General features: G+C 28.9%; 3 protein-coding genes across 7 annotated transcripts; all 3 read right to left on the minus strand.

The window, feature by feature from the left end:
• Window positions 1-964: 964 nt before the first annotated feature.
• LOC106787909 (U8-agatoxin-Ao1a-like) lies at window positions 965-7585 on the minus strand. 2 transcript variants are annotated; one of them, XM_014750673.1, is made up of 3 exons: window positions 7227-7585; window positions 2051-2150; window positions 965-1481 (listed from the first exon to the last, which is right to left on the minus strand). In XM_014750673.1, the coding sequence occupies exons 1-3, from the start codon at window positions 7306-7308 to the stop codon at window positions 1346-1348; spliced, it is 318 nt and encodes a 105-aa protein (XP_014606159.1). In that variant the 5' UTR covers window positions 7309-7585; the 3' UTR covers window positions 965-1345. The 2 variants fall into 2 exon arrangements, with proteins under 2 accessions (XP_014606159.1, XP_014606158.1); XM_014750672.1 differs by having other exon boundaries at window positions 966-1508.
• A 7139-nt stretch (window positions 7586-14724) lies between these two features.
• Window positions 14725-17420, minus strand: LOC106787944 (nuclear transcription factor Y subunit alpha). Of its 3 annotated transcripts, none has more exons than XM_014750735.1 (5): window positions 17089-17420; window positions 15746-16052; window positions 15539-15675; window positions 15271-15444; window positions 14725-15155 (listed from the first exon to the last, which is right to left on the minus strand). In XM_014750735.1, exons 2-5 carry the CDS (start codon window positions 16038-16040, stop codon window positions 15060-15062), a joined length of 702 nt encoding a protein of 233 aa, XP_014606221.1. In that variant the 5' UTR covers window positions 16041-16052; window positions 17089-17420; the 3' UTR covers window positions 14725-15059. The 3 variants fall into 3 exon arrangements, with proteins under 3 accessions (XP_014606221.1, XP_014606223.1, XP_014606222.1); XM_014750737.1 differs by lacking the exon at window positions 17089-17420 and adding an exon at window positions 16776-17082; XM_014750736.1 differs by lacking the exon at window positions 17089-17420 and adding an exon at window positions 16240-17082.
• Window positions 17421-18197: 777 nt separating this feature from the next.
• On the minus strand, window positions 18198-21122 carry LOC106787946 (ragulator complex protein LAMTOR1). 2 transcript variants are annotated; one of them, XM_014750740.1, is made up of 5 exons: window positions 20567-20667; window positions 20385-20461; window positions 20217-20306; window positions 19880-20078; window positions 18198-19511 (listed from the first exon to the last, which is right to left on the minus strand). In XM_014750740.1, exons 1-5 carry the CDS (start codon window positions 20582-20584, stop codon window positions 19422-19424), a joined length of 474 nt encoding a protein of 157 aa, XP_014606226.1. In that variant the 5' UTR covers window positions 20585-20667; the 3' UTR covers window positions 18198-19421. The 2 variants fall into 2 exon arrangements, with proteins under 2 accessions (XP_014606226.1, XP_014606225.1); XM_014750739.1 differs by lacking the exon at window positions 20567-20667 and adding an exon at window positions 20940-21122 and having other exon boundaries at window positions 18282-19511.
• Window positions 21123-21310: the final 188 nt, after the last annotated feature.

Here is a 21310-nt window from a genome sequence, read left to right on the forward strand (position 1 = left end):
AATTGTTAGAAAAAAAAAAAGAAATAAAGAGAACAAAAATTTGTCGAATTTATATTTATGTATTGAGATGCATATATATATATATATATTTTTTTATATTATATTCAGTGTCTGTCGTTGCTCGTGAAAAAAAAAAATTAGAAGAATCATTAGGCCGCGAGAATATATGTTATCGAAATAGATAAGAAACAAAATTAGACAAAGTTAACAAAAATTGGTATAGTTTTTTAAGCACCTTATACACATATATATATATATATATATATATATTATAATATTCAAAACGATCTTGCTTTACAATAATTCGCTCTCGTATAATTAATCCACTCGATAGAATATTTTTCTATATATATGTGTATATATATATATATATTTTTGTTTTTTTTTTTTTAAGAGAACCATACGATGAACAAAAATTAGCAAATTAATATAAAAGCGCGCGCGCACATAAATCATGATATTGTTCTTATTATGTTGTCAAGATGATCGTTGTTATCTCGTTATCTTCCATGGGATGATGATATCGCACCACGTATTGAAATTCCATCGTAGTTTCGTTGAATTCATTCAGTATCCTCTGATTCTTTTTGCCAAGATTTATTGTGGCGTATGTTGGTTAGCCGTGAGGTATGAAACATCGTCAGGAAAAAAAGGAACGAGGAGATAGAAGACAAAAATTATGTCAAAAATTGAAGACGAGGTAGTTTATCGGGATAATACATATAACCTACTACGACGTTATTTAAAAAAAAAAACAATTAAAAACATTATCTATCATAGTTTATCTTGCTTTTATTCCTATCGGAATGAAAGATTGACAAAAAAAAAAAATATAAATAATGATTAGAAATTAGAATTGAAAATGACTAGGATCAAATTAAATATATATATAGTATACAATAATAATCATATAATAGAAATATATATATATATAAATCTGATACAAATGAAATAAATAATAAAATATAGATAATAAAATATAGTTCTAGTTATAGTAATAAATAATAAAATATAGTTTTCGAACGTCAAATTAATGGACCACGCTCGCGTATAGTATGCTTTATCAATTTGTGTTTTACATTTTAAATTATTAATTATCATTAACATTATCATTATTATTATTATTATTATTATTATTATTTTATTATTATTATTATCATTATATTATTATAATTTTTTTCCTCCACTTTTTTGTTGTCGTTTTTCGAAGGATATCGTATAGTGGAAGGGGGAGGGGAGGGGAGGGGGGGTATTTAGGCTGCACAATGTAAAAGGAAACGAAAATATAGTAATATAGGTTTTGGTAAGATGATATTAAGAAACTGGTCACCATCGATTGTCCAGTTTAACCCCATTTTTGGAAGAGACCCATCCGTTGACACTGACAGTTGGAACCCCATAGATTGCACCGACAACTCGAGCTATAGCAACAATCCCTTGGTCGGTGATCACAGTTGCCACCGCGTCTTACGCAGGCACGTCTAAATAGGTGAATCAAAGAGGAACGCCTACTCGAGATTAGAAGTTTCGTGAGATTCTTTTTTTTTTATATCGATACACATACAGAGGAGAGAAAAAAACAACAACGAACGAACGAACAAAATAGCATCTCTCATTGTAAGTAAAATTAATATTTCTCTCTTTTGTAATATAAAGAAAATTTTGCAAATAAAAAAGCTTATAACGATAACAATTGTGACCATAATTATGAAGAAAGTGTACTAACAATAAATGAATTTAATATTATATATTGAAATAATCTAAATATCTAACGGTTAATTTTTTTGTTTTGTGTGAAAAAATTACATTGAATTAATTTATTGTTAATTTAATATAATGTAACGTAAAATAAGTGATAAAGTGATTTTTTTTTGTGTTTTGTTTTAATTTTGACTTAGATCACTTTTATAATTATGGGTACAATTATGAAGAAAAGAAATATATTAAACAACAAACGAAACATATTAAACATTCCTAAAAATAAAAGTAATAATTCACAGGATAATGATTAGAAATAAACGGTTTAGAAAGGGGTTGGCAAGATACTCACTTTTGTTGAACAGCTCGCATGAAATTGTCTAAAGAATTATCTGTATAATCCGAGTCTACCACCTGCAAAGAATCTTCTTCCGGTACTAAAGCGAGTGAGTCTACAATTGAAAAAAAACAAACACATGTTCGATAATGATATTATATAAATTTATATTATATTAATTTTGAAAAATGTTTAATTATAAAATAAAGTCTAATGCAAATCGTATATCGATTAATATATTGTACAAATACATTTTCATGGATAATCAAAAATATATTATATATAATTATGTGTACACGTATTATATAAAAATGTATGTATAGTAATCGATATAAGATACATATATTTTATTATACGTGTACACAAGATCATAGTCAATGCATTAGGTAAGTTATTTGAGAGAGGTACTCTCAATCAAACAGTTAGTCGATATTGTTGATGATATCGATAGGAGGAGGACTTTCTATTCTTATATTATAGTATATAAGAATCTAGATAGTACTTTAATAAGGGCCATTGAAATAAAAATAGAATGGCACGAAAGACTCATATGGTTATAAATAAATTGTCAACGTTTATTTTTATTATACGCTCTTACGTAAACAATTATTATATAAAAAAAAAAAAAAAGGAAAAAAAAAAAGATTGAACAAAAAATCATCAGCCCGCATATACATTGTTTATTTATTTGAAATATTATAATTACCTTCGCTTTATATTTTTTTTGAAATTAGATTTTTATCGTTGTGTTTATTATCGTCGAACAGATGCATTTAATGATATATGCATAAAATGATGTAATGTGAATGCATTTATTCGAAAATAACTCGACGGTAAAAAGACTTTCCTATTTTCCAGTTCGTGAACAGACAAGGAATAATATACGTAAATAAGGATACTTGTCTATGCTAAGACTTTATAAAGGATTTTTTGATATACTAATGAAAACATTTTACTTTATTCTAATTATGATTGTTTTATATATATTAAATAATATTTTATTGATTATAAAATGAATTTCTCTTTGAATTATTGGCTACGAAATTGTGTAATTTTGATTTCTTTCAAACAATGTTTACAATTCAACAATTCGTAAGCAAGTGAACGTTTTAATTAGTTGTTATTCCACGTTAAAAATATTTCAAATAATGGTCACATAAAGTTATGTAACGTGAACATTCTTCGTTATAATATATATGGTAAAATAAAATAAATTCTTGTTTGATTATTCACAAAAAATATCCTTTCTTGATTATAAATTATTATCAACAAATCTGACTTTATATTGCCGTTTAAAATTAGAGGAATATTGAATTTTATTTGTTAACAATTTGAAGATAAGAAAAACTGTCCCAAGAAAGTGTTAATCATTTTGAAAATTATCTTGAAACTTTTTTGATCTATCCTATCAATTGAAAAATAAAAAATACAAAATTGTATTATTTTTCACATAAATAATTTCTTTTCGTTCGAAAAGAAAATGGAAAAATAAAAGAATTTGTTCTGTATCTTTTTCTTGTTCTCTTGACATTTTCGTATTCACCTACATTCTTATTAAACGAACTTTGGTATGAAGGTAATCCAGAGAAATATCCTTGCTCGTTTCCTCTCTTTCAACGAGCACCCACAACTCGCTACGATTTTACGATTTCGCGGTGGAAATTTCGAAATCCTTTTTGCACTTTCCATTCTTGCTCTTTATCATCTTTTTAATATATTTCCATTTTACGCGCATGTGATTTAATAAAAATTGAACTAGTTTTGTTCTCTCTTTTCGTCAAATCATTATTAAAGATTTTATACGAGATTTAGAAAAAAAAAAAAATTACAAGAATCGAATAGAAAAAACGACAATTTATTATCTTTTAAGTAACAAATTTTTCAATTAAAACTTTCAACTCCGTTGAACCAATTAGTATTCGTTTTTGATTTGTGGAAAAAAATAAAAAAAATAAAAAAGATTTTCCATTAAAGTTTGAGAGAAATATTTTCGTAATAAAATCCATCATTATATTGTCAACCGAAAGAATTTTAATTAAAAAAAGAGATTTTCAAAAGGAATTTATTTTATTTAATATCAATTAAAATTGTTGATCAACGTCTCTTATTATTTGTTCATACATATTTCGACAAGACAAGACAATTTCGAAAGAAGAATTTTCTATGTTCGTGTGAAAATATTGTTGAAACATCTTCGAAATCATACGGTGTAATATATTCTATGGGAAAATAGCCGTCGCTAAAGTTTAGTCATATTTCGTTCAGTTAGTATTATACTATATTTATGTACTGATTCTATGTGTACTATTACTCATGGAAAATCTTGTTTATTTGGAGCACGGATAAACTTCAAATATATGAATATATATATATATATATATATAAGCTTCATATATTTCGTGCTCGAAATGATTATTATTTGAAATAATTCCTAAAATTTGTTCTGAATACAAAAACTTTTCTACTCCGATAACAATAATAAAATAACATTTTTTAAATAAAAAAAAAACTAAAATATAATTACTTTCGCAATATAAAAAAAAAAAACAAGAAACTTTACAAATGTAAAACTATTTAACACACAAATATAAAATTAAAAAAAAATAAATAAATATAATATAATTATGAATTTTTGTATCAATGTGTTTGTTGTCTAGTGTTTCGTCAATAAACTGATTTCTACAATTTTTTACATTTATTTTTAAACTTTTAATTTAGAAACCTTCTCTTTTCTCTCTCTCTCTCTCTCTCTCTCCTTCATGCAAAATCAAGTATATTTTTTTATTTTTTCAAATCAGAATTCTCTTTTTCATTGAAAATATATGTACATATGTGTAATAGTAAAATTTAGTAAAAAGTAAAGGTAAGGTAAAGGGCAGCCAGGTATTTTCGCCTACATAATCGTCCCACGCACGTGTTGAGTTTACTTCAGTAAAATTAACATCGTCGTTATTAGATTTCATTCGTATTAAAGTTAAGAAAACAAGAAAAGAAAAGAAAAGAAAAGAAAAGAAAAATAGTAATTATAATGCATTGCTAATGGTAATACCCTCTGATGATATATATTACGTAAGAATATTATCCTTTCTTGCACATTGTTCTCTTTTCATTCCCATAATGGAAGAAAAGGTCAAAGATACATATGTGAAAGAATTTCAAAGTCGTTCAAAGTTTCAGATATGTTTGAATTGAATAAATAAATAAATAAATAATATTAATCTCTCTCTCTCTCTCTCTTTCTCTCTTGTCATGGATCAATAAAGTAATAAATGTAAAAACTACCAATTGTAAGAAAAATATGTTGTTGTTAGATAAAAAGAATCTCCACGGATATAAGTTTGAAACTTGCAAAGTTTGCAAACACAATACTCTCTGATGCTTCTTCTATCCTTTTTTTATCTACTCAATAAAGGTCAATTTAATACTCTCACACACTGACAATGAATTGAATCGAGTGTGCAACAAAGTGTATCTCACAGTCGATAAAAAAAAAAACAAAAAACAAATGATGATATCGATTTCGATTAGATGGAAAACAAAATAAATAAAAAGGTTCCAAAATTCTATCCCCCGAAATCTTTTATCTTTTTGATATCATTGCTTAGGATTAAAAAAAATGAAAGAATAGCAATGTGAAAATAATTTGATATAATTAAGAAAATGAAATCAATTGGAAGAAGCCTTTTAAAATCATCGATCGTTTAAAATGTTGTTTTAATTGAAATGTCGATCGCTTCTTCGAGATTAAAATTGATCGAATGAACTCTTACATATGTATTATATGCGGGCTGTTTGTTCCTTCGGAAATTTACTTTATTTTGCTTTCACGAGAATGTTACATAAATGAAAATTGACAAGGGACAAAGATGGGACAGGTTGAACAATTAAATTGGGATCTACGTCTAAAGGAGCTAATGCAAATTAAGTTTACGTTAACTCTCGTTACGATCATTTAAGGTCTTTTAAGAATTTCATTGAAAATTCCGTAACAGGGTCCGACGATATTCTCTCTTTTACTACTAAACGCGAATCAACAAAATATATTTATTATCAAACGTCAAATTTATTAAATAAATATACCATTCGAAAGAAGTCAAAGCGTTTGTTTAAACGTTGTACAATATATTTAAATTGATATCATTATTTTTCTATTCTTTTGTATAATGAATTATTTCGATAAATGTGTGAACGCGAATAGATGTGTCTGACAATATTACTCGTTGTACTACTTCGAATCGATAAAAACACGTACGAGCGTTAATTAATTAATAACAAAATGTTGTTGAATATGATGTAGCCATCAAACGTCCTTAAAATTCATTTCAATAACCTTTCAAATTGAAATGATTATTTTTCCGTACATATTATGTCGATAAATAAATAAAACAATACCTGTCCGACCAAATCGTATAATCGTTCTCTACTTCAAATTAGCGAGAACAATGAATTATTAGAGAGAAAGGCTGATTAAATTGTTCTTTTATATAATCATTTTCAAAAAATTAATCTTCAAAAGAGAATAATAAATTTAATTGCTGTAAGAGACTTGTGTGAAAACCTATCGCTCTTTATTTTTTTCTTTGTAAGGGTTGTCTAAGCGTTTATAGGATAGTATTCGTCCATGGTGTTTATGCGTGAGTATGTGGAAGAAAAAAAGAAAAATAAGACTCGAGTATATAAAAGAGGAAAATAAAAAAAATTTAACAAGGATGTGTCAATGAAACCGTGCATCGTTTAAATAAATTAGAATCGAACTTTAAAACTTACAATTGGGATTAGTTATGCTTAAGAAATCCCACCCTTACAATTATATTTGACTATTACATTGTTTATTTTATTTGTTCGTTAACTAACTAATTAACGTTTATAAAGAAACATTGATATAATGAATGGCTGACCATACGCGGTATCGTGTTACTTTAAATAATACAAAACGAATGAAAAATAAAGATATCGAATATATAATAAATCCAATTATTATTTTCTATATAATCAATGAATATTTCATCTATCGAATATAATAAAAATTCATCTAAATAAATAAACAACAAAATCTCCTATATCCCCCATAGACATTGAAATCAAACTTAATGAAAATAAAATGAATTTAAGTATAAAAAAAATACACACACATTATAAGGTAAAAATATATATATAAAAAAGAAATATTAATTATAGTTATTACACTAACCTTCATCAAAATAAGGACTGGCAAGGCTCCTTTCGGCCAGGACGACGAAACAGCAAAATAACAACACTGAAGAGAACTTCATTTTTCTTCTTTTATCTTTAGTTCTTACTTTCTTCTTATTATTATTATATCTCCAAGAGTTATGATTCTCCCTTATATAATATTTCTTTTTCCTTGAGAGATAGAGAAAAAGTATAAGGGGGATGAAAAGTTTAACGAAGATCTTGTAAACAACTCGTTAAAATAACTGATTTACTTAGTAATATTCTGTCTCTCTCTCTCTCTTTATCTATGGATAGATGGACAAAAAAAAGGATACCGAGGGTCAAGCTCGTGTACTCGAGGGTGCTCGGGATGCGAATGAGAATTTCTCTGCGTAGAGGAAGCTTATATAGACGAGACGGGGAGGCGTGGCGATTGCGCCCCCACGAACCGAAGATCGTAGGAAGTAGAGAGCGAAATTCAGGATATCAGACATTGCGGCATTCTTTTTTTTTTCTTTTACACCGGTTTCACCACGATTGGTCTCCATTTACAAGGAAACTCTCAGCCTCGTCTTACCCACGTCTCATACTTGTCTCCCCTTTTCATCCATATAAATAAAAAAAAAAACACTTTTTCGATATAAAATATCTTATCGAATTCCTCTATCCCGCGATATTTTTCTTTTTATTTTTTTTCTCTTTCGATATCATGTAGATTTCTATACAGTTTTTTTTTGTTATCTTCTTTATTTCTTTTCCCCTTGAAATTCGAATGTTCATTTGGTTTGACAATTTTTGTTCTAATTAGACAAATGTTTAAATGTATTAATGTGTATATATTTAGCAATACGAGACAACTGGTATCAAAATTGTTTGACGATGGTGAAAACAAAAATAATAATTGAGAATGATATCATTTATATTACAGAATGATTAATGAAACAAAATATTATAAAATATTATATATGTGTCCATTGTAATTACTTGTCAATGATTTGTATTAAAATATCATGGATAATTTGTTATCATATTTTTTTATTATAATTTCGAAAAATATATATGTATATTATCATTATTTTTCATTCATTCCCTTTTATATTATTATAGTAATCAGGTTATTATATTCATATTTGTGTATTAAAATAGAATTAGTAGTGCTCATTTGAATACTAAAGGAGTAGGCGTAGGTTATTTTTCCATAGGCCTCTTCTATACGTCACATTGAAACGATTGCTGACACGAGTCTATTATATGTTATATATATATATAAACGTTTGAATGAATAACAGCTCCCGATATACTGACAAAATCCAAATATGTATCACACAATAACGTCACGTTAAGAAAGGATATTACATTTCAAAAAAGGATGATATATTTGAAATAAATCAAATTCAAATTTAAACTTGATCTATCACATCAATGAAAAACAAATTATTTCGAATTTCTGACTATTTTCAAGTTTCGTATGTTAATGTGATCAAAAAGATGGGTTTAATATTAATTTTATATATATATAGAAATTTATTCTTCTCATTTATATTAGATACAATATTTTATATCCTTTCTCTAATTAATATTTCGATAATTAATCGTGTATAGATGTATTTCGTCTTGTATATGATGTTAATGTATACACGTATGTATATAAATGTATATCACTTGCTAGCAATATACACACTCGTGCATATATGAATATAATTTGCATAAAAACGAAACACGCACACACACGTATACGCGAAAAATAAATTTGATTCTTTTCTATAATATCGTTATTATATTTCTCGGCCTTCGAAGAAGACTGACTGTGTCATTTTTGAATACCTTCGATCTCCTTTTATCAATCTATTCTTCGAATTATTGACAATAAAAATATTTCCTTTGAAAAGTCAGACTGTTTATATACTTTTAGTAAGAATGTTAACGTGGCTGAATGAAATTTTAATATTTCAGGTATGTATGTATATGTTTATATGCATATTAAATATAAATTGTTATCATTGAATTAAACAATATATATATATATATATTGTATAATATATATATGTGTATTAGATAACGGTTATGTGAAATAAATATTTTTTACTCCTTTAATATATACTATATAATATATAATATTGCGTGTAAAAGAATATAGATATGTAGTAGATAAAAAAAATAAAAATAGATCAAAACATGGAATTTGGTTAGTTTTGATTAAAAAAAAGAAAAAGAAAATAATATTGGAATCCTTGGGGTAACTTTTCTATGGTAACTTTTTAGTCATTGACTTTCCGCGTGAATAAACGTTTCGAAAGACAAAGATAAAAGATAGGATAGGAAAGAGAAAAGAGTTCGCGTTATCTTGCTCGGTTCAGAAGGTCCATCAGGGAGGATGAGAGAAGGAACGCCCTTGATACGCTCCCTTGCGCGCTTCTTCTTGAAATGGAGGGTGAAATAGTGCCCGTAGAAATACCCCTCTCTCTTTCTCTCTCTCTCTCTTTCTCGTTCTCGCTGACGTCATTCGAAGAAACGAAACGCGTACTATCAATCATTCTATCCATGTGTCGTCTATATCCTTATCGAAGGATATTCTTTCTTCTTGCAGACGATCATCTCCTCCTTGTTCCGGTGGCCGTAATTCGATCGTGATATCTTCTTTCCAATGGAACCTCCTTACATGTCTGACTTTCTCACGTTTACCTATTCCACTTTGAATCAACTCTCATATTGGATCGATCAAAATTTCCCTGCCATTTAATTCTTTTCATTATTTTTTCGAATAATCCATTTCATCTACTTTTTCCTTTTTTTTTTATTCTATAATATTGTACAATATATATATATATTATGTATATTTCTATTTATTATTATTATTATTATTATTATTATTATTATTATTATTATTATTATTATTATWTAATATAATATACTTTAGCATACTATATAACACCTTGATAATCAAGCAAAAGAACTGATCGAAAATGTCAACGGTTATATTCTTAAAAATAACTCCTAGAGAGAAATAGAGAGAGAGAGAGAGAGAGAGAGAGAGAGTATCTCTTCTTACTCTGTGACGTTAGTTTTACAACTGATTTATTATTGCTTCTATAAATTACTACACAACGTGTGTCGAGTTTCGATTCGAGATTAAAGAGATTCTATAATCGAAAGTGGAAAAAAAAAAATGAACGGGGGTTTGGGTACGTATCTTCCTACTCTCTGATCCCAACCCCCTTACTCGATGTCACATCAATCACATCGTTTTCCTTGATTCGATCTGCTCGTCAATTTAATTAAATTTTCCGAGAGAACTACGACAAGCTAATTAATAATTAGACGCGGCTAACTGCACAACGATGTTTGTTCTCTTTCTCTAACCCCCTTTACATCTTCGTATTAGTATTCTAAACGTTCACGAATATTATTCGAAAATGCGTATGGGGGTGTTGAAGGTGGTTTTGTTATTCCAACAACGTTACCTTCCTTCTTTCGTAAACAATAGGAAAAGAAGTTTAAACTCTTCAAAATTCTCTTCCTTTCAAACTCATTTAACACTTACATCAGAGAGAAACCAATGAAATTAATTATAAAGTAGAAAATATATATATATATATATATATATATATATATATTGTAGGATGTATACAAAAAAGAAAATAATATTAATTTAGTATTGCCAAGCAAAGGTCCTTTAGCAAACAGCTAATGAATCTAGAGTTTCCGGTGGCTCATTATAGTGATAACACATAAACGATATGAAGCATGGCACCCCTGTGTACCATAAACGCCAATTAGGATAAGACCTCAAATTTCTCCTTTATAGACGTGACTCTTGTCAACGGTTACATCATGTCTATTTATTTCTTTTTTATCGTCTCTTTTTTTTGTTAATCGAATCGATCATGATTTTCGTTGTAAGAAAAAAGTTACGATAAAAAATCTTTGGGGAAGTACTGCTTGTCACTCATCGAGAACTGTTTTCTTTTTCGCGTTAACACATTTGTTATGTCAAATTTTGATACGTCAACTCGTTATTTCTAAATCATTATGAGAATAAACCTACATACCACTAATCATTACATCATAATATTAACCATTACATACTACTAATATTAAAGAGATTTTGTAAATATTTGTTTATAATAAATCTAATTAAAATTAATTTTTGTTTGTGTTATATACGAGTGTACTTTATTTTTATAATAAAATGTTTTAGTTAAGGCCCCTGCGATTAGACAACACTCCATACATGATTAATAATTTCCAGGTGTATAAACTTGTAATTAAATATTATATAGCATTGTATACATTATCTAATATCCGAATGGTAAAACAGTTCATTATTGACTGGCACCAAATTGGTACATTATCGATATTATCGACAGTAGAATAATATAGTTTATTTTCATCACTCAGATTCATCTTAGTTACTACTGAACCCACTAGTGGTCTATCTGAGTAATGCTGAATCTGAATAGATAAACAAAAAAAACTGGTGAGCTTTTATGTACTTCTGTATTCTCTGCTTTCATAGTTATACTGTAATTGATATTTATATACATCTCAAAAACTTCAACCCTTCTAGTTTCTTATTTAAATCGATTATATATAATATTTCTTCGAATATAATTTTAAATAACTATATAAAAAGAAAAACACAAAATAAGTAGTGATATTTTTGTTGTTAAAGAGAAATCTTGATAAATTTGTTCAAAGAATATTTTAGTACCTACAAGCTCTTTACATTTTATTTTAATATAACCTTAAATAAAAAATAACAAAATGATTTTCGAAACAATGGATGAATCCAGAGACTTTCTTACGCGATATAAAATAGATTATCCTTCAAGGATTGCGAAAAAATCGGTCAAGTACGAACCAAAACTGCATTATCCAAGACCCTTGAATATATTAAATGGACCGTATAAATATCATTTGAATACAAGTTACCTAAATGAAATCTTACCTTTGGAGAAACGAACGGAAGATCCACGAAGTTATATGAATAGGGTGAAACAAATTGATCGGATTGTTTTAATCATTCGCTCATACTTACACATAGAAAATGAATATTAAAAAATTATTAAATTAATTAATTAATCGTATAGGTGCATGACAAATTTCCACATTTGAAGAAATTTATTCTTGAATCTTCTTTGAATGAAGAACTTTTCAAACGAGAAAATAAGAAATTGAATCGAACTGTTTATCAAATGGATTATTTTAAGCATCTTGGCTAGTATAATAAATAGAAAATAATTAGAATTAATAGAATTTGACTGAATAATATATCATATTGATTACTGTTTGAATTTGGACAGACGATTTTGTATCCTTACGTGATCAAAAGTTAGGAACACATATAAAACGAGCAACTTTACCAGACAACTGGGTCATACCAGAAACCGTACAAAAACGTTCTTTTCGAGATCCTTGGAAAATGATTAGAAAGGACTTATTACTTGTCAAGGTCAAGGAAAAACCTACAAATAATCTCGATCCTAATCCAAAAGAACGCGAGATTCTTCGTGTCAAGTATATATTATCATTCGTATTGAGAAAATATTTGATTATTTTATATTGTTTTCTTATATCTTAAGAGAAAACAAAAATGTTTACTATAGAAAAATTCTTTATTTTTTTGTTTCGTATTTTATTTTTAGAACTGGAAAATCTGAATACGAAGATGCGATCGGTAAAACAGGAATTTTGATTATGAAAGAAAAAACTTTCGGCCCATCGTTACCGATCGAGGCGTCCGCCATATTGAATACAAAGAATGATTCTAGTAAAAAATCAGAGTGTTCTATTATTTTAACTTCCAAAAATGTAGCGTTACCTTCAAATATATTTTGATTTTTAATTCTAAATATAGGTAAAATTAATTTTTTTGTTTGTTTTTTCAAATGTACAAGTACAATGTAGGGTTAAGGATTAATGATCGATCGTTGAATCACAAACATCGTAGTGTAGAACACAATGAATCGATATTTTCCGTAAAAAATGAAACAGTCAATAAAACTACGCTCCATTGCTAGTAAATTGACATGGCAAAGATCACAATTTACATATTGATTAAATTTATAGAAATGATTCAGATTTAAATGTAAAGGAACAATTTAAAAATGATTGATCTTACCATGGCTTCTTGCTAGCATTACAATAAAAACGCGTTAACATTATTTCTATATTCTATCCTTTAATCTAAATTTATCTAAATCACTCAGAAAGTATTCGTGATATCTGGTTTTGAAGTTACTATTAAGATCATCGACTTGAATCACATAAAAAGAACAAGAAAAGAAAATAATTGATTTACATTAAATTTATCTCTTTAAAATAAAGTTATCATTGCTAATAAAAAATATCAAATTCACAAGTCAATTGATCTTAAAAAGAAAGCTTCAAAATGTATCATTACAATGAATTCATGATATAATTTGACTATTCCTTAGTTTAATAAGATGTTATACGTTAAATCTTTCATGATTTGGGCAAAAATATTGAATTAATTATTTAAAAATCAATATTATATTTGTATATACATGTTTATGTATATCATCACGTATACATAAATGTATAAATAAGCCACTATGTATAAATAATCCATTATTTTTCTTTTCTCTTTTCTTTTATTCCTTTTCTATCTTTAAACTCAACATATAATAATATATAACCGAGTTTCATAAAGCTTTACAAATAATCTAAATTTAATTGTACTTGCACTTGAAAGTATATATACAAATAGTTATTTTGAATTAACAAAAAAAGTAAATAAATGTGTCGAATAATGATATTTTTAAAATCAAAAAGTAATGGTATCCAACGTGTGATGTGTAATAAATTATTAATTCAGTCTCTCGATCGATGATGTCGATACGATATACGATCACAATCAATTTCTCAAATAATTGTATATCACATGAATTACAATGAATGTAATATCATTAATAATTAATTGTATCAATCTTGTATATGTATCGTATATCGTAATCGTAATATCATTTCTAACATAATCCAATATTTAACCATAATTTACAAAGCTCACATTCGATATGCACGGCAAATAAGTGCTAGAAAAATATTACAGACAATCATATAATATTACTGTATATATAGTTTTGCCTTTGTGTTCTTTTTTATTAGTATTTACAAATTTTAACGAAATAGCGAAGTTTTTATCCGACTTTTCATCGTGTTAAAAGAAAGAGAGAAAGAGAGAGAATAAGAAAGGTATTTATTTACAAAAGTAGACATATATGTTCGAAGTTCGTACTTATTGTTAGTTACGAATACGTACATATATGAATTCAATTTCATTACTACCCATACGTTTGATTCTTTTCAGTCCTCCTTTTAAACACATCTCTCTCTTACACAGTCTCCTTTTAAATAAATATCTACAGTAGGTAGACTGTTAGAGAGATTGGTGCATCTCTACGATTTATCTATCTTTCAATTAAGTCAGACTTTCTTCCATCGATTACGATTACATATCATAGAAAAAGTAATAAGTAATAAACGCTGAAATATCTCTTCGAACTTTTTATACACACGCACAATACTCCAAATAGTATTTTCTTCATTAATTTCACATTTGATATTGAAATGTATACAAGGAGAATGCACGTTTCTATAGTTTATACTCCGATGACACTAGTTTTGAATTATCAAGTTTTTTACCATAATATTTTACAACCTTCTATTATTCTAGTAACCAACAGAATTTGGTGTTGATTCAACTAGATAATTTGCAATGCAATTTTACATTCACTTTACCGGAACCATTACTCTCTTGTATGCATAATCCGACACTATATATTTCATAGAAGAGAGATGTAAGTTCAAATTTACGATGCACAAGCACTTACTTCCGTTTCTTCACTTGACCCGAATGAAAACGACCACCTTCTCCACGAATTCTTTTCATTGCATGTTGATGACGAGACTCATGGAGATATTTCTATAAAAAAATATTTCTAGCATAAGAAACTTATAGGTGCATATTGAAAATGAAGATGTGATATATGAAAATTGATATAAAAATATAAGGAAGTAGAATAGAATGGAATACATACTGGTCTTTCTTTTGGAATTTTTCCTTCTGCTTCTAATTTGGCTCGTGCCTGACGTCTTTTTAATATACGTCTGTATTGTTTAGCATTCACGTATAAAGGTTCTTCTTCCAGGAATTCTGCATTTGGTAATGCTACTCTTTGAAATTGAGTTTGTCCACTATTTCCTGGTACCATCTGATATTAAAGAAGAAAAACATGTTTTAATGTTGCACTTAAAGTAAATGAATTTTAATCAAATTATCATCAAAGAGGATAAACAACAAATTACCATAACAACATTTCCTGCTTGCGATGCTGTTGCTGTAGGGCTGGCTAATGGTTGAACAGGTGCTGTTGTCGCAGCTGTAGTTGTAGTTTGTGAAGTAGTGCCAGCTATTTGCATAAGATTTCCATTGATGTTTATGACTGAAAAATAAAATTCGCTTTGAGATTCCATTAGAATGAAAAATATTATAAGAATATTTGTTATATTTACCAGTAGGTTGAGCCTGTTGAACTTGGCCTTCTATTTGAACGGGTTGATAAATATAAGTCTGCCCATCAGGAGTTTGAATAATTTGAGGCGTTTGTGGTTGTTGTATAACAATTTGTTGACCTGTGTTAGTGAGACTTGAAACTGGAACAACTTGAATCTGTCCATTAGGAGCTTGTATAGCTTGTATAGCTTGAGGTAACATCATAGCTTGGCCTCCTTGTCCCATTTGAACAACTTGTACCGTTCCACCAGTGCTCCCAACAACAACCGCTTGTCCTTCTCCTAGTTGCTCCATTGCGAATTTTCACTGATAACAAAAATTTGGTATGATCATCATGAACTTGATACAAGAAGGAGGAGAGGCTGTAAAGTTGCCTAAGCATCTTTGAAAATCTTAACATTACCATATTTCAAGAGAAAGAATTTGACTATGAATAATTTAACAAATATATCCAATCTAAAGAGTGATAGAAAGTATAAAAATGAGAACGTACTTAAAAGAAAGTACATTTTATTCGCTCCCTCTTGTAGTTTCTCATTTGGGAAAATCATAGTTGAAATATATCATTAATTGATGCTATTAATCATTATCATCATTAGCGATGTTTTGAAACGCCAACGTGGCGTACATGTATGCAGTCCAGATTGAACCCACGTGCGGGTTGAGAGATAGGCACGAGGTGCATGGTACAGAAGAGAGAAAAAGAAAGAGAGAGAGATGGAGAGAAAGAGAGAGTTGGAGAGAGAGAGAGAGAGAGAAAGGAAGAGGAGGTAGCTACGAAGAAGGAGAGAAAGAGCGCAATAGAATGCAAGAGTGAGGGAGTTAACGAGCGAGCGAAAGAGAACGCGTGAGTCTCTGTGTGTGTGTGTGTGTGTGTGTGTCGTACGTGAAAGAGAAAAAGAGAGAGAAATACTCGAGGGCAGACGGTAATCGAGGGCTACGTCGTCGTGTATGTTACTCGAAAGACCTTGCACGAGTCTTGGCGTTTTCACCGATGCTATCGCAAATAATCGTAAAGGAAGAGTCTACCTCGTAGTTAAACTTATTTCGAAAAGCACTAAACTCGGGGGCGTGATCCGGACATTGGTAGAGTTGATTTTTCTAAGGAGGTCGAAGGAGACGTCGAAGAAAACGTATCTCAAATACGATGGCATGGTAGACGATAGATTTAGTCGGTGAAACGTTTCTCACGGCAAACATGGCCGTGCGGAACGGCATTTCGAGCGTCGTTAGCAGGCGAGAGGACGATTTTGAGGTGATAGGAGAGAAAATCGCGAAGAAGGAAAGGTCCACGCGCGAGCGTACGTCTACCCCGTTGATGTTTGATAATTTGTGGACTTACATTGGATCTTTTCGTAAGCACTTTCCCAATGATTGGTCGGCAAATTGAGGACCAATGGTCGGCGATAGAGAGTTACTTGGCTCTTGTGTATTGGTGGCACTGAACGAGGGGACCTGCCAGTACGACGGCAGCCCGATGCCAGACCGGTCGATGCCCCTCCGCGCCGCCACATTCACGGCCAATCAATTCCCAGGGCTTATCCCCACCACTAGTTTCCCGCGCTCTCCTCGAATCTTCGCGCCTTCTCAACTGTCGCTATTCCCGCGATTCTTTTCGAATCGATCGACACATATGTATCGATTTTATTCTATAATCTCGATCAACATAAAAATCTTTTTATTCCTTGTATTCATTTTCAACACTATAAGAAAAAGAATAATAAAATAATATCTACAACTTTCCTTATCTATATATATCTTTCGTGTGAATTTATTTTTTATTTATTTCCTCGTATACTAGACAGTTACGTACATATGCACTTTCTATATTAGTGTATATATATATATATACAAGTCACGTAGTACTATATTATCTATCCAATTGATCGCCTACTTTATTTTTTTCTTCATCGATTAATATATATTTTCTAAAAAAAAACTGTTCCAATCAGAAAACTGTTTTTTGTCAGAATGTAGAATCTGGATATTAATCACGTAAGATGGTTTTGTTCGTTAAATCACTCGTTAGAGTTTTATATGCGTCTAATATATAAAGGAAAGATTACGAGTGGAATATTAGTTTGCTTACGTTTTTATTATTAAAGCAATAAATAATTCGTTTAATATTTTCTTGACAATTAGGTGTACTATTTGGATTCGATTGATGGTTACAAAAGCGCGGTTAAAATAAATACCGTTATTACAGTGATCTCCCCTCTCTCCTTTCCACCCCCCTCTTCTTTCTCTTACTACTTGTTGCTTTCGTCATATACAATAGCGATATGTTTACTTGAATTTCCTGCATCTAACTGTATATCATCTATTGGCCATCTCCCACCTGTAGCATTTTTCATTTTTATTGCAAGTATATACAAACACATATATATAATAGTGATTAAGAATTATCTTTCCTATTTTCTATATACTATTATTAACTTTACTAGTTTTAACTTTATTTTAGATTTATTTTATTTAACTACAAAAAAATGGTCATTCTAATTCGTCTAAATTTATGTGGCAGTGTAAATTTTTAATCCTTATTAATTAGTTTTATTTTACAAGCAATCATTGAGAACAATTTCTATAAGCATTATATGTTTATTATAAGGCCAGGTATTCATAATTTTGATAAGTAATGATTATCTCGATATACAATATTACTATGATTTTCTATCAATAAAAAATATACAGTACATGTAAGTACACGTTTTTCAACAGGCAAAAGATACATTAGGTGAATATATATATATAAGATTTATTCTTAGCTTCGACTGATAATCACAATCGTGTTTACAAAACGTTTGTACAACTATTTCAATAAAACAGACTTTTAACATTTATTTCATTATTATCTATAGGATTCTGTTTTTTTTTTCTTAAAAGTGCACTCGACCATATGTTTTTTCGTGTGTATGAGACCAAAATATATATATAGTAATAACTTTTCTTTTTTAATGGTCTGATAATGTATTTTATATGCGTTATCATAATGTTATTTAATAGCAGTTAAATTTCTATCGTTTCGTATTTAAGATTGGAGTTCGAAGCCATGATAAAATAGTATACACCTTATCTTTCTTCCTAATATAAATCCCTGTCTTTTCGATCTCGTTAAAAACGCATATTTATTAACAACATTTTCAACTGTTAACCGTAGAAAACCTTTAACAAAAGATTTCTCTTAGTCTTTTCTAGAATCACAGAATGAAATGTGTTAAAGTAGTTTAGCAAGGAACAAACGAGATCGAAAGGCAATATGAATTTGCCCTACGTCAATAAATCATTTTTATACGCATGATTATAAATAAGCTATACAAAAGTCTTATCAAATTAATTATTCTTATATATATATATATATATATGAACAAAATTAAAGAAAAAAGCAAATGAATTACTTCGTTCGATTACTAATATATTACATTAAAACATTTTTCAAACTTAGCATTTAGATATAATTCTATATGAGAGCAGACCTATAGTTCAAACTTAATTATGATACAACATAACGCTTAATGTTTGACTTTACATTCATTTTTAAATAAGCTCCATCGTTGTTTTAAATTCAATGAAAATTATTGCGAGCTCGGTTCGATAAGATACGTACTTTGTGTTTCTTGACAAAAATAATTCCATTTAGACAGGGTGATGTATCCTGTCGATGGAATTACTGTAAGATCACGATAAGAAAGGAACTACCAAATCTTCCTTATGCTCTACTTTGATATCATTTAATGCAGCTACTGCATTCTTGAGCATCCCGGTGATCTATAAAAAAGAAATTAGTAAGAATTATTTATATAAAAATTGATGATATTGATCAAAGTTAACTTTCTTTATACAGGGTGAGTCACGGAACGTGACGTTTCAAAATAACTCGTAAAATATACATTGTATGGAAAAAGCTTTCCTGCATAGTTAAACTAAATTACGGGACAAATGTAATGGTAAAAACTTTTTTTTAAGGTCATTTGTTTATAAGATATCAAGATCATCGTTATTTTTTTTCTAGATTCTGATAAAGCATCAAATTCTGTACAAAAAAACTGATATTACGTAGGGTCTAAAATGAATAATTGCTGAGATCTTAGTAAAGCTATTCAATCACCCTGTATATATGTAAAGATATATCTTACAAGTTCGTGATCTCCAGCATCAAGCGGATTTGATGCGAGTATTCGTTCAGGTGCAGGAATATCCTTGAGAAGACACGTAGTATGATCGGGGACTTTGAAGCCCCCTGCTTCTATACGTTTTGCATAAGCTCTAGATCTATCCATATATTCGTGTTGTTCTAAATTATGTGAATCCAATGCGCCAATATCTATTACATTTCTGTAAATAGAAAACATTTGTTTATAAGAAATTATATATAATATTTGACCACATATAAGCTAAGAAACATAATATATATATATATGCAAAACAAAATATAAACTACGTAATTCTAACTAAAGTACGATCAACACTCACGCCGCTGTTTCGTGTAGAATTCTGTTCAATGCACTTTGTTCGTCTGTCTTCTTAGGTTCAGAATTTGCATATTGATTAACATAATCGTCACTAGAAAATAAAATAATAAAGCCTTAATTGATTCAATGAAAAAAATTACCTAGCAAAGGAACATAATAAATATCTTACCTGTGCACTCTTGGTATATTTGTATTATTACTAACAGGATCGACTAGAAGATGTGTTCTCTCGTTTACTTCACCACTCTATAAATAAAAATCTTATTACCTCAAATATTCATCATACACCATACTATAAAACAAAAGCAGTAATAAGCTATAATGCATGAACCACTCAAATAACTTGCTAACTTCAATATTCTCAAACATTGATTTTTATCCATCAATATTAGTAAGCTTCCTCAATAAAATTGGAATGGTGTTTGTTGTACATCGTAGTTTATCCTTTAAATTCTAGTTTTCAAAACTAAATTTTACAAACTACATTTGCCCTATTCTTTCTAATAAAATTAAAAATCCTTATAATACTCATGACTAAACTATTTAAAAAATCAACATCATCTATCTTAAAGAAGGCAATGAAAATTGCGATAACTCGTGTGTCCTCCCACGTCATTAATACGTACATATATATACATATATATGTCAAAGTACAAACGATAAAAGGCAAATGTTAAAAAAAATAATTAATAATATTGTGGATATTCGAGTTAATATTTCTTACCTGCGGTCCCGTGTCCTCTTTACAAAGACTGTAGCAACATCCCATACTTGATGAAATTCTAGATAACTTTTAAAATGAATTAATTTTCCTTTTCATTCCTGTAAACAATCCGGCATGAATCACAGCGCATAAACTTTTTATCAGCGCATAACACTGCGTTTCAATAGTGACCCATAACCTACAACAACGAATTATAAGTTAGAGAGACAACTTCTTTTATAAATTAAGTTCAAAGTTACTTTCAAAATCATTACCAGGCGTCGCTAGTATCGAAATATTTAAACTATGAAATACTTAAAACCATGTTATATATATATCTTTTGTTAAATAAATTACAACAAAATTCTTACAATTATATATACTAAATATTA

The sequence above is a fragment of the Polistes canadensis genome, unplaced genomic scaffold, assembly GCF_001313835.1.
Source record: "Polistes canadensis isolate GaletaPanama2010 unplaced genomic scaffold, ASM131383v1 scaffold_120, whole genome shotgun sequence".
NCBI classification, from domain to species: domain Eukaryota; kingdom Metazoa; phylum Arthropoda; class Insecta; order Hymenoptera; family Vespidae; genus Polistes; species Polistes canadensis.

Bases quoted from the DNA above. Each gene is read 5' to 3' on its own strand.
- LOC106787909 (XM_014750672.1), bottom strand. From the start codon at position 7,308: ATGAAGTTCTCTTCAGTGTTGTTATTTTGCTGTTTCGTCGTCCTGGCC. The intron at 2,151-7,226 runs GTTAGTGTAATA...TTTCAATTGTAG, and splicing joins CAGTCCTTATTTTGATGAAG to ACTCACTCGCTTTAGTACCG. The intron at 1,509-2,050 runs GTGAGTATCTTG...AATCTCGAGTAG, and splicing joins ATGCGAGCTGTTCAACAAAA to GCGTTCCTCTTTGATTCACC.
- LOC106787946 (XM_014750739.1), bottom strand. From the start codon at position 20,984: ATGGGATGTTGCTACAGTCTTTGTAAAGAGGACACGGGACCGCAG. The intron at 20,307-20,384 runs GTAAGATATTTA...TTTATTTTCTAG, and splicing joins AATATACCAAGAGTGCACAG to TGACGATTATGTTAATCAAT. The intron at 19,512-19,879 runs GTAAGATATATC...TCTTTTTTATAG, and splicing joins ATGCTGGAGATCACGAACTT to ATCACCGGGATGCTCAAGAA.
- LOC106787944 (XM_014750735.1), bottom strand. From the start codon at position 16,040: ATGGAGCAACTAGGAGAAGGACAAGCGGTTGTTGTTGGGAGCACTGGT. The intron at 15,676-15,745 runs GTAAATATAACA...TTTATTTTTCAG, and splicing joins TCAACAGGCTCAACCTACTG to TCATAAACATCAATGGAAAT. The intron at 15,445-15,538 runs GTAATTTGTTGT...CTTTAATATCAG, and splicing joins AAGCAGGAAATGTTGTTATG to ATGGTACCAGGAAATAGTGG.